General features: G+C 44.0%; 1 protein-coding gene across 1 annotated transcript in view; it reads left to right on the forward strand.

Moving 5' to 3' along the window:
* The first annotated feature begins 1,393 nt into the window (after window positions 1–1,393).
* LOC119456326 (ceramide synthase 1) overlaps window positions 1,394–17,175 on the forward strand; it is a 50,686-nt gene continuing 34,904 nt past the window's right edge. The window contains exons 1-2 of the mRNA XM_037718030.2: window positions 1,394–1,762; window positions 13,755–13,917. Of these exons, the coding sequence (XP_037573958.1) occupies window positions 1,520–1,762; window positions 13,755–13,917 (406 nt within the window). The 5' untranslated portion in view covers window positions 1,394–1,519. The remainder of the gene's footprint in view (window positions 1,763–13,754; window positions 13,918–17,175) is intronic.

The raw sequence follows: 17,175 nt of genomic DNA on the forward strand, positions 1-17,175 counted from the left end.
TTTATGTGATTACGTCGTTACCGTTCTCAATGGCATATACCATAATAACTTTGCGACGTTCTCTGGCTTTCTTATTATTGCAGTAAATTATAGTCCAAAACCTCTGAACATAAGAAAAAAAAAAAAAAAAAACCGCTGTCAAGCGTCAGAACGCTCTAAACAAAGGTTTATACTCTATTTGTTTCTTCAAAACAGCTACCGGAGGTGAAAATTTGTAAGGACGTCAAGATGTACTGCTAGCTTGCTCCGTTCCTGCGATTGCTGCGGCTTCCCCACGCAAGCACATCCAAAAGAAACGCACGCAGCCCTCGAGTGTACTAGAAAGTCTTGTTTGTTTCCCGAGCAACGCCATCAAGAGCAACACCCCTAGGGGGTGTTGTTATGAGCAGGGGCGCACACGGCACGTCCCCCCTTCGCTCTGGCTACGCAACTCCATGGTCATGCTACACAACGTGTCGATGACGTCATGTCTGGAATCTTGAGAACAACTTTGTCAAGTCTCCAGCCTTCATACTGCTATGCGTCATCCTTTTACGTGCGATTAGCGTGTGTCAGGGTTTCGTTTGCTACTTGTGAAGTGCGCGCGCGTCACAAGGACGCGGTTCGTTATCAGCGATGCGAGGCTGTTTTCCCGGTGTGTGCGTGCGCTCACGCTCCGCGCAAGGCGCTTGCGGGGGTACGGGTTTTTGCTGCCGTAACGGGCCGAAAGTTCACAGCGCCGCGCGGCGCTGAACTTGTGGCCGAGCGCTCTCCGGGGTCATTGAGCGAGCGCCTGCGTGACTCGGGCGCCGAGGGGCCCCGTACTTCTACTCAGTCGCTCGTTCTTCCTCGGTCACGAGCAGCGGAACTTTAACGTCCAGGCGCCGAAAGGAAATGCGAGAACTTACACAAGACGCGTGTGTGGTGCGACTGATATATTCGAACATTATAACCAACGCGGCTGACTAAGTCGAACGTGCATTATACGTATACGTATACTGCAATACCACACCGTTCGCTTATTCAGACATATATCACTCTACATTCTTATGGCCCGACAGGACGATATATAACACATCACGCCTATCACAGGACCCACCACGCACGCTGGTCCTTTATAAATTAAGAGTATCTCATTTCTTTCGTTTCCACGCGTCCTTGTGAGCGGAATGTGAAGGACGTGTGAAGTCGTGCATAGTTCCTGAGCTCTAGTTTTTTGGCACAACAACAAACGAAACGGAGCGTCGCCGCGTGTGATATCAAGCGTTTCCCGTGCGTTCAAATTGCATGGTGACTCACTAACCGCGCATCACTTCGTCGGCACCGCTAACATAACGACCGCGCAGTAGTTGATGCCAGGAGTGGCGGCGGCGGCCGCGCAGGGACGCGCGTTCCCCAGACGACCAGACCGCGCCCTCTCTCGCGGGCAGCCCGAAGGTGCAGCAGCGCATTCGTTGGGTCGTCGGCGTAGGGGTTGGAGCGAGTTCCGCACGCAACTTCGGGGTTTGTGGGGGTGCGGTGGTGGTGGTGCTGTCAAGCCATGTCCGGCAACGACGGCCAGTGGGAGGTCCTGCCGTCGTACCTCGATGTGCTGCGGGGAGTGTACAACGTGTGCCACTACGGACTCTACGTGACTAACGGCTCCGAGCCCGTTACCGCCAGTGCCGCTGGGCCTCATCGGCGCTTCTGGCCCGTCATACCGCTCGAAGATGTGTTCGTGGTCCTCGTGCTGGCCGTCCTTTGGACTGTGATCAGGCGGCTGCTCACCGATCGTGTCTTCAAGGTAACCCTGAGTCGCGACCGCGCGCCTTCGCACTTCGCCTGTTGCTGTCGCAATAGCCTCTCACGGCGTGCTTTGGTCGCCGCGCTCCATCCCCGCAGCGGGAAGCCGCGCGCTCCCCTCCCATTGCTGTGCGCGCGTCGTCGGCCGACTTGTCACAGGGCGAGCGGACGCGCCCACCCCTTGGATCGGGTACCCCCCCAGCCACCCACGGCCGGCGCACGGGGCACACGCTCGCCCCTCGCGGCTGCCTCTGCAGGGGTGCCTTTCACCGGGCCTCTCAGCGATGCGCACCGTCGATTGCGTGGCCCGGCGCAGTGCTGATCGCACGCACGTTGCACTCGATCGAGGTAGCAACGCGGACGCGGCGGAATTTGCAATGGCGTGACCAAATTTATAGCCGCGAGTCGTTATAGTCCGTGAGGTAGCGAAAAGTGGCCGGCGGTCCGATAACGTGGCGCACACCGCCCATGTCTGCGCGTCAGTTCGTGCTTTGTTTTCGTCCGTGTGTCAAGTGCTTCCAGAGCCGCTGTTTACATACAGGTTGTTTCTTGCGAAAAACGAAACCTGATTCGACTGTTGCGAACGCTCGCCTTTACTGCCTGCCGTTTGCCGACGGTCGATTTTCAAGCATCAGGTGCAGGCTTCACAGAGCCTTTCCTTCTTTTGACACTGGGCAGCGCCTGTCCAAGTTTCCGCTGTCACGATTGGTTTGCGCCCGTCACTCTTCAGAATCCATTCTTGCGTACGATCGGCCCATAGAGCCACGTTTCTTCGCTTATTTCATGTTTGTTTTAAGTAATTGAATGCCAAGTTGTGCACGATTATTTCCTCATCAGCCTTGAAGTGAAAGGAAAGGTATATATATATATTTCGATGTCCTATTCAGGGCTATTTCGTCTTTGCAGGGCTCAGCGAATCAAGAACTAATGAGGAGGTGTATGGTGCAGTATATACCATCAGTGGAGAGGTGCAAGAACTCAGTAGGAACATGTAAACACCCACAAATACAACATAAATGAAGAATCGGCATTGATTTCTGATAATTCTCTATGGTTGTGGCATTCTGCAGTTGAACGCAGTGTGTCTCAACTCCAGTCCACCGTGCCATTCCAATGGGTGTGGATTACAGGAACACTTATGTGCCTAAATTTGTGTAAATTGTCAAAATTAGTTCAGAGCCCTTCAGTACAATGTCCACCATAGTCCACTGTACAGCTTTGGGACACAATTTCAGATAATGAATGTCGCCACCATCATGAATCTGTCCTCTTCCACCATAATAAGGTATAACCCAACTAAGATTGCTGGACTACATGGTTACATGTAATCATGAGGAGGTGTATGGGGTTGCACAAAACTGACACACAGCAAGAGTGCTATTTTACAAGCATCCAACATGCCATAGGGTAATAAAGAAATGCTTCACACAAATGAATTAAGATATCAACTGACAGGAAAATAAAGGCACGTTGTAGATATTACAATAATTGTGTCCACATCAGACCATAGAAATGGAAATAATGTTTCAGGAATGTATTGAAGACTGTCAAGTGCATTCTGTGCACTTGAGCATAGGCGCCGACTACGGGGGGGGGGCTCTGGGGCTCGAGCCCCCTCCGGAATTTTCCCGGGCCCCCCCTGGAGATCCGTAGCCCCCCCCCCCCCCCCCGCTTCTAAATTGTCATTACCGGAGTTCTGTTACACACATAATTTGAGGATTCTCTTGCGTTGCCTCCACATTTTCACTTTTGTTTTGACTAAAAGCTTACGGCACCATTGTTGGCGCGGACGTGCACGGCTTTTAATTTATACTTTCGCTTTATTTCGGCAAATCCAGACAATAGGAGGACAAGCGCATTAGAAGCACCAGCGGTGGCTACCTCATCCGTGTTTCCTGACTTTAACATTTTTTAAAAATTTCCGCTGAGAACACCACGCAAAGACACAATATATTTAAATATATACAAAGGACAAAGTTTATTATATTTTTTAAAGAGAAGGAGGTAGCCAACTAAATGGATAGCCTATACCAAGAGAATGAATATGTTGATGTATGTTCACCTCACTTCAAATTACTTTGCGTGCTTTTTTGACCCTGAAAAAAACCTGTAGACTTCAGTGACCCCTTCGGCAGAGTCTGCAGTGTGAAAAGCACGTGAGTGATATGTGTCTCAATATTGATTCTCTTTCCAGTAGGCAAGGCTAACGACTGGCGACAAAATAAAATTAAAAAAAAAAGGTCTTCTAATTATTTACAACATTTACGCATTAGGGATGGAAACATCGCATCTTGCATGCAGAGGCCATCCCATTACTGTGTGCTGTTTCAGCAAACACTTTCACAAAATTTTTTAAAGGTCGCCTGTGGCAGATAGCGCAATTCTAGTTCATGAGCTGGGGTCTACTCGAAGAGGTGGACATTACTTGCACAAAAAATTGAAATGTATAATCGACAAATAAAAAAAAATCACCAATTAGGTATTTAACATATTAACTTATGGCCCGTGTTGCAATTTACAAATTCTAGCCGTGGAATTCGCTAGGTGGATGCACTATGAACTAATTCTCAGGATGGCACCAGTTTCGAGATATTAATTTCCGAACATTGCGGAGAAATGCATTGGCATTCCAGTTACTTTTGCGCTTACCCGCCGTGGTTGTTTAGTGGCTATGGTGTTGGACTGCTAAGCATGAGGTCGCGGGATCAAATCACGGCCGCAGCGGCTGCATTTCGATGGGGCGAAATGCTAGAACACCCGTATACTTAGATTTAGGTGCACGTTAAAGTACCCAAGATGGTGTAAATTATTCCAGAGTCCTCCACTACGGCGTGCCTCATAATCAGATCGTGGTTTTGGCACGTAAAATCCCATAATTTGTTCTTTTCATACTTTTGTGCTTTGATGCATAAAACGACGTTTTGTTGAGAAAGTGACTGGCACGCCAATGTATTTCTCCGCAAAGTTAGAGAATTAACATCTGGACACTGGTGTCAGCCTGAGATTTAGTTAAAAGTGGCTCCGCACTCCACGGCTAAAATTTGTAAATCGCAACATGGGCCATAAGGTGGGCCAACATGGAATGGCATAAGGCCATTGGCCATAAGCAAAAAACTTAATTGGTTAATTTTATTAATAAATTGATTATGCATTTCAATTTTGTGTGCAAGTAATGCCCGCCTCTTCGAGTAGACGAGCTCATGAACTAGAATTGTACTATCTGCTATAGGCCACCTTTAAAAATTTTGGAAACTGTTCGCTGAAACACCTTGTATATAGAATTCACTCGGTAACCGAAATGATGCCAAGCCAGATTCACTCAAAATCAAATAAATATAAGCAGCGCTTATACTCGGACTCAAAGTACTAAAAAATAAAAAAGAGTGCAGTTTGGCCGGGAAGGCGAAGCAGTATTAGTGATAGCGAAGTAGAAGACAATTACACGAAGGAAGATCCTTACCGTGTAAATCCGTGTAAGGATGGCACCCGTGTAAGGATGGCACCCGTGTAAGGGCTGCACCCATAACTTGAGAGCCAATATTAAAAAAAGGACATCCAACTGAGAAGCAATCGCGCTCCGTACGCTGATTCTGATCGGGCTCAACAGCGAATTATCGCACGCAGTGTACTTTCGCGCGTCGCTACTGGATGTCGAGAGGAGGCGATCGTGGAGGTTTATGGCAGATTTCATACTCGAAGTTGGAAAAATGAGGTCAAATGGTCCGGTCCCATGAAAGGCTCGTCAAAATCGCAACAGATAAGTGTGGCTTTTACACGAGTAGACATTAGTTATAGTGGCCATATAAAATGTAATAAACATTCACATAAAATTAAAATAGTAAGCATAGTGGACATAGTGGACATAGTAAGCACGGACCATGTAAACCTGTAAATACCTCACTGGATGACCTCGAGCTTTCACAACGCAAGCATTGTGAAGAATGCCAGCAGCGGAGGCAAATGGTTCGTACAGCCGCGCGATTCACCGCAACTCTGAAAATTCGATTCATCATCATTATCTGCCTATTTTTATGTCCACTACTGACGGCCTCTGTGAGTGATCTGCGATGACCTCTGTCTCTTAACTCTGCAACACTAGAGGCGCAGAAAGACAGCCCGGCAAGGAAGACAGCGCGCATGAAGTTAGCAGCCATCCCTGGTCGTCCTTTATCATTGCACCCCCTGCCAATGATTACCAACAATTAGATATGGCACGCGAGCCCCATAAGCGTCAGCCGCACACAGTCATTCACAGCTACGGCAGGGCTAGAGGAGAAGACGCGTGCTCTCCTTCCCATTCGCGTTTGATTACGTGACCAACAACTAACTCGAATATTGAGCGCGTGGGACATAATGCCCATCAAGCCGCCATCGTTTTCGGCTCACTGTTACGTGCTTTTTCCCGCACCCACAGGGTATGGGTCGCTCATGTATATGGCTTTTGGATTCAATGCGGAACATCACGGCGATGACAACCGCGACAATTTGCCTGAAGTGTTATAAATTGCATTCGCCAGAAAGCTAGAAATAGAAAATTGTTAGCAGAGGGTATATATATATATAATGTATGTTCGGAAAGCTGGTCGGGCCCCAGCCCCCCCCCCCCCCCCCGAAAAAATGAAAACTTTCCGCCTCTGCACTTGAGTGATCATTAAGTTCGATTCACTGTTGGGCAGAATGATAATTTAATTGAAGGTGGACTATTTAACTCAAAGCTTGTGTGAAAAAAAAAACATAAATACCTCAAGCCTAGCAAGAACAAAGAGAAAATAGCAGCATGTGTCTTCAACAGAAAAAAAAAAAAAAAGATTTCTAACATTATTTTGAATTCCTATTCGGGCCAGCACTGTAGTTGAGGCAAAAAAAAAAAAAATGAGACTAACCCTGGTCTTCGTGGATTTCTTAATGTAGCCCGAGCTTTGTTAGGTCGTCCTCAGTAGCAGTGGCAGGATATTAATGCCATGTGATTAATTGCATGCAGGATTAAACATTTGCGTTAAGCATGGGGAGGGGGGGCGGGTATTCTGTAAGTATCCATATAGTGGTCTGTCCATTTCGGCTGCTGCTGAGGTGCTGATTGGGGTACCAATGAGAAGAGGCAGGTGCCCCTAGACAGTCTCCTTTTCGCTGGTGCAGCTCCAACCAATCAGCGGTGGCCGAAATGAACAGTCCCACTAGGTGTACACTTACAGAATACCCTCCTCCAGGTGGCATAATCATCTGAGCAAAATGCTATGCATCACGTTTCGTATGAAAAATTTGTTGGAAGGTGTAAAAGAAAAGGAAAATGTCATCCACCCGACTGTAGCACAAGGCTACAAAGGAAACCCAATGTGGGTTTCTAAAAAAAGGATAACTGCTAAGAAAGTAAACTTCACATTTTAAGAAACATTTGTCCTGGTCCAAGGATCGAACCCGGGACCATTGCCTTTCTGGGATGGTCACTCTACCATCTGAGCTAACCAGGACGCTATCAGATCACAGAGCGACAAATCAGTTCCGCCGAACTGATTTGTAAGATGGAGGAAGGTGGTGTGAAAGGGAAAATTGTCACCCACTCACTGTAGCATGAATAAGTTACCAAGAAATCGTGAGAGGGGAAATCATCGTCCAACCACTTGTAGCACAAACCTGCAAAGAAACCACTATTGGGTTTCCTTCGTAGTTTTATGCTACAGTTGGGTGGATGACAATTTAGCCTTTCATGAACTTTCATCCACCTTGCAGGCGCTTGCAGAACGGATTTGGAAGATGGAAGTGGATGCATTTTGTGGTGATAGCGTGGACGGTGATAAAAGTTTGTGAATGAATAGTAATTGATTGGATAGTAAATGAGAATGCCAGCAGTCATGTGTTAGGTCTTCTAGATGGTGAGAATTATCCAACTTTTTTTTTTCTTTAGCACTCAAAACATTGCTTCAGTGGCTATGGCATTCTGATGTTGAGCAAAAAGATCTGATGTGTTGGTTGGCAAAGAAAGATTAGGCGGCATTGCTTATTATCTATATACATGCTGAGCCATGTGGTATCCCAGTGGCTATGGAGTTGCACTGCTGAGCTCAAGGTTGGGGGTTTGAACCCGGCTGTCGTGTCAACATTTTAATGGGGGCAAATGCAAACAAACGCTCGTGTACTTTGATTTAGGTGCACGTTAAAGAACCCCAGGTGGTCAAAATTAATCCAGAGTTTCCCACTATGGCATACCTCATAATTAAAGCGTTGTTTTGGCACCTAAAATCCCAGAATTTAATTTTTTTAATGTGAGCCATTGATAATATTGCCATCCTCATTTTCAATTTTTACTTTAGGACAATTGTTCGGGTTTACTGTGTGCTGATTATGGGAAATTGGTTGAAGCATTGTGTAGGTTGGAGCACATTTAGCATTGACTCGTCAAGTCATGAGAATGCCAGCTTACCAATGTACTTAAATGGTATACAGTCAGTGCAATCTGCTAGCTAGTACTAAGTACAGGATGGGAACTAGAACAATAGAAAATTGTGCGGAAGCTATCGACGATGATTGCCAATGTGAGTGAATAGCCTGAGCGAGTGAATGAACAAACGAGTGAACAAACGAATGTCTTCCTTGCTGAGTTTGACCACCGACCAACCACGAAAACGAGTGAAAGAGGTAAAGAAAGCTGTTTGCTTTAAAAATAAACTAGAAAAGCTGAGACTCTGTAACGAGTAATGGAATGGAAAACGATAGGCTTAACGTTAAGAAACGGGAAGACGTCAGTAGGGATTAGGGAACAAACTTGAGTAGTTAAAGTGAAGCTGTGCAGGCCATACAGTATGTAGAGAAGGTAACCGGTGGCGTATTAGGGAGTGACAGAATGGGTATGAAGGGAGGGCAAGTGTAGTTCGGAATGGCAGAGGATTAAGTGGTGCGGTGAGATAAGGAAATGTGCAGTCGTAGGATGGAGTCTACTGATGCAAGACAGGTAATTAGACTGCTGGGAGAGGCCTTTGTCCTGCAGTGAAAATTTGCTGATGATGGTCCTTGTGTGCTGAAAACGGCACAGGTTAGTTGTGAGCATGATAGACACATCATGAGCAAGAAAGCTACTCGCATTTTTTTTTTTTTTTTTCATATTATGACAGTGTTTAGAGAAAATAACCAGTGCCGTATTAGAGTGTTACAAAATGGGCTGGAAGGGAGGACAAACATAATTCAGAATGACAGAGGATTAGGTGGTGTGGTGAGATTATGAAGTTTGCCGTCGTAAAATGGAGTTGACTGATGCACATTATACAGCTGGGAGAGGCCTTTGTCCTGCAGTGAAAATTAGCTGATGATGGTCCTTGTGTGCTGGAAACACCGCAGGTTAGTTGCAAGCATGGAAGAGAAATCATGAGCAAATTTTTTGCCGTGATAGCGTTAAGGGCCCCGTTTCACAGAAAATCCTGTGTTGGCGTCCGCTGGCAGCGGCGTGTTCCATCAGAAAAAAACTCGAACCACTACCAGGCAGGCCCTCTGCGTGGCGCAGAGGCGTTACTGAACTAATTGAATTTCTCAAAGTAAAATGCCTAAGAAAATTCGTAAAGTCCGATTTACACACAACCTGCGAAGATGATAGCATCGGATTGTAATTTGAATATACGAGAAAACATAATTCTGTTACGGCGGAAACTCAAACACAAACCCCTTTTTCCTTGCTTACGGGCGTATGAACCATTGATGAGTCTCTGCTTGTAGCCTCTTATGGGGGTATGAGCCCTTTCTCTGCCCTGTGCACTGCTGCCGGGATTGACCCACCATTGCTTTTTGTCAGGTCCCGTGTCGCAGAAAATCCAGTGTCGGCGTTAACGACACCCGATAGCCGCTATCATGTTCCACTCTTAACGACGAAGCTTAAGCGTCCTCCAAGTTTTTGTCATATATATGTTGTAGATCTGCCAGGAATCGGACAGTGATTGTTGCCTTACCTACGAAAGTGCTTTTTTTTAAGGTTAAACTGCAGTTCAGTAGCTTCATGTGAATATACTGTCTTATTTGTATAATAGCAACAATCATTCAATTAAGCTGATATTTTAAAAATGCGTAGATTACCTGGGTATGACTTATGAGCTGTGCTTTTTTTCACCTAATAAATGGCTCGAAGGTACACTAAAGAAAATAATTTGAAAGCACATCATCAGTTGAGACAGTTAGGGTATTCCTTGAAGCCACTATATTCATTTATTCAATACAACACATAAAGGCTACAGTGGTCTCTCAGATGTTGTGAAGTGCATCAATTAGGACATCCAAAGCAGAAAAAATTTATATAATATGCACCACTCTGAAACATACCACTGATTTGCACTTAGTAGTACTGTGAAACTGACTTAAAGAGTGTTAACAACTGTGCATAAACGGTGAACTATAATACCATACTTGTCTGGCTTATTAGATGCCTGAATAGGTACAATTTACAGAACGATGTTATGGTGCTAAGTCACAGAGTTGTAAATCTAGTGCTTAAAAAAAAAAATCTTTTTAATTTGCTGTATTTTAGAAATTCTTGTAAAATATTTCAGGCTCTGAATAAATATTCTGCTTTTAGTAGCCAGCGTAATTGAACTTCATCTCTTAAATGCGACAAACTTTATTCACATCAGTTCACTGTTGGTCAGAAACCATTTCTGCATTTCACATGCATTTGTAAAAAAAAAATCTGAATTCCTGCGCATTCAGAATTTTTCTTAGAGAGCTCATCTTGTTTTTCATGCCCTTATGTTTTGCTGACTCACCCAGCCAGCTGAGCTTACAATATTTAGAATAAAGTAATCAGCAAGTGCGTTGCGCATAGCCGCAGTCTACATACGCTTGTGCTTACATTTATAACAGGTGGCAAAATATGAGCACTTCCATTCCGCACAGATATATATATATATATACGCAGCGTGCATATGGCTGCCTATTCATTATGCAGGTAAGCTTGCAGTTGAGTTGGAACAGCTGGGACAAGTATTGCGCCCGAACAATTGCTGAAACGATGGCTACTGATACAGATATCACATGCTTGAAACAAATATTTGCTGGACAATGGACGGAGATCACCTAAGCAAATAGTCTTAGCAATCGGTAGCAGATGCTTGGATAAGTCATGCATGCCTTGTTCTTAATCCTTGCTTGGCTTATTTTTTGGGCCGTATAGCTTTTTTTTGTGTGGTGTGTTATTTTCTTTTCTTTTCCACCTCAATGGCCCGACCTGTTGCGGCAGTACTTTTTTCGAAGGCATGCTCATGTCGGTAAACAAAGACATCGGTACTATTTTTGTTCAGGGCAGATGACAGATTGGCAGGGAATGGAAGTAGACAACACAAGCAACGACTTTCAATAACACTTGTTCTGGAAATAGAGCATGCTTTGCAGGGTGCTTCAGCTAACTTGTGCCAAGCGTTAAAGAAAACAGACGTGTGCTACGCAAATTCAGTCACCGCAGCATTGTGGACTGCCCTCCTGAGCAACTGAAAAGTATGTTTTACATTGAGAAGTTGTAGAGCATATTCAAAAATATCCAGACGAATTCTGTCCGTGAAGGCAGCTGTCCTGGCTTTATTTTTTGGGGGCTCAAAAGGAAGTGCATGAAACCTGAAAAAGTAATCATGCCGTTTCATTTAAACATAACATTTAATTTCCCCTGTGCTTTCTCTGGCTTAGTTGTCTGAACATTTCTTTGTATGGTTGTGACTAACAAAAAATCAAGCCCCTTGGACCCCTTTATTCCAAAAGAACTTGTACTTGGGCAAGTTGGTGTTTAGGCTTACTATACATGTTGTTCTTGGCGCAAAGTAGAAAGACATGAAGCAAGGGAACACAATATTTATTATTAATATTATTGGATAACATTAATAACATTATTGGAAGCATTTCACATCAGCAAGAAAGAATCAGCTTGTGTTAGTGACACATCCATTACGTTGTTTCTTTGAAAATGTGTTCTTCAAAAGGTAGCTTTCGTGATGCTGTGTTTCTGCATCACTCGTTCTCTGCACTGTACGTCGGTGGAAGTCTTCTTCGTTTTATGTCTGGGTTTTTGCTTGCAGCCTATACACTTTCGCTTGCAGCCTACCATCATTTTCACTTGCAGCCTATTCATTATGTTTGCTCTGCATTCAGCATTGATCATGTGTATGAAGCATGTTTGAGGGCATGAAAGGTCACTGTGTGCACTCATTTAGTCACATTGCACATTTTCAAAATTTGGCACTTCCTTTAGAGCCCCCCTCTCAAAATAAAAATAAAATAAAAGCATAGCAGTTGTCATCATGGAAAGACTTGAGTTAGATATTTGCCAATATGCTCTACAATGTTTGTATGAAAGCTTTGTGTTTAAATCAATACTTTAAAGGTTGGTAATTAATTTTTGTTAATCAACGACTTATGCTCACAATAAAAAAATACCTTGAGTTACTCAAGACGACAGTCAACAACATTGAGTTGGTTGCATTTGCGTAGTGTGCATGGTCCCCTCACCAGGTCTGGCCATTTTAAGCTGACAAGTGCAGTGCATACAATGCGCTCTAACGATAGTGTCTGCAATGCGCTCTAACGATAGTGTCTGCGATAGTGTCTCTAACGATATGTGCCGCAGAAAGAGCTTAAAGTTCAAACCAAATGCCATTTGCCACGGACGCTGCACTCCTAGCCAGAGAGTTGACGTCAATTGCACAAGTGCGGCTATGTACATGGCAGTGCTGTGATGTCACTCACAGTGACACGTGACTTCGAGAATTATTCAAGGTAAAATCAGTTATTTGTGTAATCTGCTGCCTTAGTAGATGCATTAAAGTTTAGAGAAATAATAAAACATACAAGCTGAATGTCTGCATGTTTTTATTTCACTTCGTACCATAGCAAGAGATATGTACTTCCGTTTCGTCTGCTTGTTCCCACGTCATGCGTGCGGATAACGAAACTGTGTAATTTTCGACCATGTTCAGTGCCATGATCATGCTGTTTCATCCTCTCGCGTCTGGCTCAGTGTTCGTGACTGTGGCGCTGACTTATACCGCCATCAGGTGTTCTCGCGCAGAGCGCGCTACATCGTCCGCTGCGCGGAACGAGACAAATGCAATAGCTCTGTGTGCGAGACCATCACTGGAAGTGCGCCATTCAGCAAAACCGAGAGAGAGAGAGTTAAACAAGAAAACAAGGCAGGGCCCGTGACGTATTTGTCACGCTATGCTCCGAATCTGGTATGGGAGAACGCAGGGAAGGAATTTCGCTTGTGGAGACTAGATGGGACAAGTGGAGAGAGTGTATGTTGGCGGTGACACTCACCGCCAACATACACTCTCTCCAGTTCGCAGCACTTCAAATATTTCCATCTCTGCTATTGATGAACTAATTTGAAAAATTCTTGCGGTAGAACACTCTTTAGAGGGCATGTAACAACATTCCAGTGCATAACCAAAATTTCCGATGTGGCCTGGTGAGGGGCCCTTTAAGGCTTGGCACAGGTTAGCTGAATGAAACACCCTGTATAGTCAGTGCTTGCTTTAAACATAAAAGTCAGTGCAGTTCTTTCTTTTTTTTTTGCTATGTGTGTGTGTCATATAGGTACATTGTTTAGCTTCGTTAGTTTCGCTTTATTGAGAGGAATGGATTAACATTTGCAAATAAATCATTAGTGAGAAGTAAGTGCTTGCGTGGCTGTGGACCCTTTTCATAATTGCAAAGCTAGCTTTCCTGCACGGTAGTTTGCCAAGGTAATGGCTCCATGGTCACTTTTGCAGTCAGTGCAAGCTAGCACATCTTTTAAAAACTTATGACATGGAAAATATAGACATGCCTCTTGTGATGAAACTATGTGCAAGAGACAAGCCCCAGCTTGTGCAGCTAGTGTTTCGTCTTCATTTGAACCATGACCGGTTCTGCCGTTAGTTTGGACAAATGTGCAGCGAGGCGCACTGAAGCGAAGCGCAGAGAAGCGCACTTGCAAATCGTGAAAAGGGTCTATTAGACGAGTTATTCAGCACTGTGCATTTGTTTGTGTGCAGCCCTGGGGCCGGTGGCTCTCCCTAGAGCCATCCAATGTTGCCAAGCTGCCCGAGAGTGCCTGGAAGCTGCTCTACTATGGATGCGTCTGGCTGCTTACCGTGTACATTGTGGTGCTCCAGGGGAAGTACCGCTTCTTCCAGCAGCCCTTCTCTGTTTGGGATGGTAAGCCACATCTCCTGCTTGGCCAGACAGTTTGCACTTGCCTTGTACCCTGGCAATAGAGTTTTTTATATTTACCGCGTTTTACTCATGTAATTTGCACGCCCCAATTTTATTACCCAGGTTTATAAATAAAATAACTTTAATCCTGTGTTCTGTGCTGCATGCACCACTCTGTGCCAGCCTACCAGTGCGGCTCGTGTGGCAGAGTTGGTATGTAAATTCTTCTATTGTGGAATATGACCTCCCAAAATCATGGAGTCGAGTTTAAAGAAAATCAGAATCTCATATGTTTTCGACGGAACTGAGGGCGACATTGTTTGGGACAATCAATAACGACGGCAATGGCTCAGAATCTGGCATGTTTGATGACTCTGGGTCCAACTCCAACTAGACGAAGTAGTTGCTTTGTAAAATATTGGCGTTTTGGTTGGGTTATAATTGTTTCCTTTTTCTGTGCATATTGCATATTTTGACCGTTGTAGACATGTCATCGGAGACGTGCTCGCAAAAGCCCCAACAACAATTTGCATGCCTCATCTGTGAAGCCCCAAATCGAAAAAGAAATTACGGAAGTAGTTATGCTACCTAGAGAGAAAACAGGCACTGGCGGGGATATATATACATGAGAATCGCTCATAAGAGGTGACTTGGATCGGCATGTTTCTCGGAAGGCTCAGACACTTTGAAGACATGTCTGGCTAAGAGCTTTCCATCTGTGACGATGGTTCATTCTGTACTAAAAGTGCATGTAAAGTGTATTATTTTTCTGTAATAATATGTGGAGAGATGTTTTATTAAACATGAGAACTCACCCTGTGTCGAATGATTGTATCAAATGCCAATGCTTCTGATAGGCCACCAAAGCTCACTGTGCATGTGTTCTCTATCATGGTAGGGAAAAATTGAAATCCAACCAAATTGCAGCATGAAGCTACAATGGAAACGCATACGAGTTTCTTCAGAAAGAAAGCCTCGCAGTTGAAGAAATATTCCTCCTGGTCCGGGATATCATGTTTCTGTTTCCTTTGCTTACTTGTTATATTAAATATGAGCAAGCTATAATGAAAGATGTATTACTGGTAAACAAAGACTTGTGATGATTTAATTATGAAAGATTTAAGTGCAGAAAGGACAGTGTCTTAAAGGGACTGACAACCACCCAGAATGTGTCATAAATTTTGGTGGAAATGAAATGATCATAATTTATAGTGATAGAATTGAACACGCTGTTCACAGTTTAAGTTGTATTCATAAGGACGGTACATTGGGCATGTTGGTTATCCATACTGAAAACTATTGACAGCACGAAACAACACGAATGACGCGGAAAAGATACACGAACTAGCGCTTGTATGTGTATATTTTCTGTGTTGTTTGTGTTGTTTCGCGCTGTCAATAGATTTCAGTTTGAATTCATAATTCTAAATTGGCACAGAAAGTCCTGAAAGACAGTATGTCATGATGCTTTGTGGTGAAACTGTGGTACTAGGGCTGGATTATTACCTTGTGATCGCATATTACTGCACATAAGCCTGCTGTTATTAAATGCACTATACATATTATTTAAAATCACATCTTCGCATCTGAAAGGTGTTTGCTCTTTATGTCACATGTATTGCGATCTAAGGAAAGTTCACATGCGCTGCCTATGTGACAGCGGGTGCAACGGCAGAGCCGTGGTGTTACACTGTTTTGCACTCTTGTTCATATGGATGGAAGAGAACATTGGGCATTCAAGCTAACATACTTTGTTCCAGCTTGTTAAGGTTTTGAAGAGACGGCATACTTTTGCACGGCAACACGCTGAACTGCTTATCGCTTGTAAAAGTGCAGTTCACTATAATGAAAGTGTTGTTTCGCATTCGAAAACTTTGCATTCGAAAATGATCACTAGAAAATGTGCAGTCATCTCTGCATAACGGCGCAAGAAGGCATTTGGGATGTTATCCGGTCCTGGTGATCATTTCGTATTTAAATTTAGCAATATGGAAACCACATGAGGCATTGCTACAACAGCAGGGTCGACATAACAAGGGGTATGGCTGAAGGGTGCATGGTTCGATACACTTGAAAATATGGTGTGAAAAAATTGATCACTTCTCAGAGACAGTGATGCGGTTGTGCACAATGCAATCAATGGGTTTCTTCATGCTGCCTAGGTAGTTCCAGAATATTTTTGGTGCACTGCACACAAATCCAGGCAGGGTATATTAAAAATACCATTGTTTAGCCTTGCACGCAGCCTGATTCAGGGCCTCTTGAATTCTCTGGATTTCGGTGCGAAGAGCTTGCTGTTGCTTTAGCCTTTTTTAGTTCTTGTTTAAGTTGCAGTACTTGTTTCGTAAACCAAAGATTACGTATGGACTTCTTTTTAACATTGTTTGGAATAAGATTAGTGAGACAGAAATGTGCCTTGAACTTATTCCGGAGCACCGTGACAACATTATCAAATTTGCTCAGGCAGTGGTCTAAGTAGCCCAAAATGCTTTCACCTCTGGTACGGGAAAACTCCTTTACAATCACTGTTTTATCTAGGCCAGTGTTGCAAAATTTCATGGGACATAAGTAAACAAGTTCATGATCCAAAGTACGCTTTTTTTAGAGAAATGCAAAATTTTCAATAGAGCGGCTAATAAAAATAAGATGAAGCATGGTTTCACTATCTCCTTGTAAGCGTGTCAATCATGTCACAATTTTTTGAAAGTTATTAGTTAGCGTAATATCAGTCAAGTACTAATTGACATTCTAATCGTAACTGTAAGCAGCATAATCCTAGTTAACACCAGGCAGATTGAAGTATAGTGAGAAGTATTTTATCCTGACAAAAAGCTGACGTATGCTCGTAAAGATCATTGAAGAACGGATGAGGTGACTCAGGTGCCTGATAAATGGCGAATAATTAGAGATGCCCCCATCAGTGAAGGTTTAGGACGATACTTTCTTGATTTTCAATCTGCTGAAGTAGAAAAACAGGTGTGCTTTGTTTGACTAGTACAGCTACATCGTCTCCTTTGGAAGGCCTGTCACATTGAAATACTTGATAAGAAGGTGGGAAAACGCTCATGCTATCAGTGTTGTCACGCAGCCAAGTTTCAGTAATCAGAACGACATATGGATCGTGACAAAAGGTTGGCCTCAAGCTGAGCACTTTTTTTAAAAGCCACAGATTATTTGTAGTAGAACTAAGTCATTCAGGTGTGGATGAGCTTCGACGAGTGTTTACTTCTATTCTGGAGTTCATTTTTTTGCCTCACAGGA

Source organism: Dermacentor silvarum, chromosome 6 (genome assembly GCF_013339745.2).
Source record: "Dermacentor silvarum isolate Dsil-2018 chromosome 6, BIME_Dsil_1.4, whole genome shotgun sequence".
In the NCBI taxonomy this organism is placed as follows: domain Eukaryota; kingdom Metazoa; phylum Arthropoda; class Arachnida; order Ixodida; family Ixodidae; genus Dermacentor; species Dermacentor silvarum.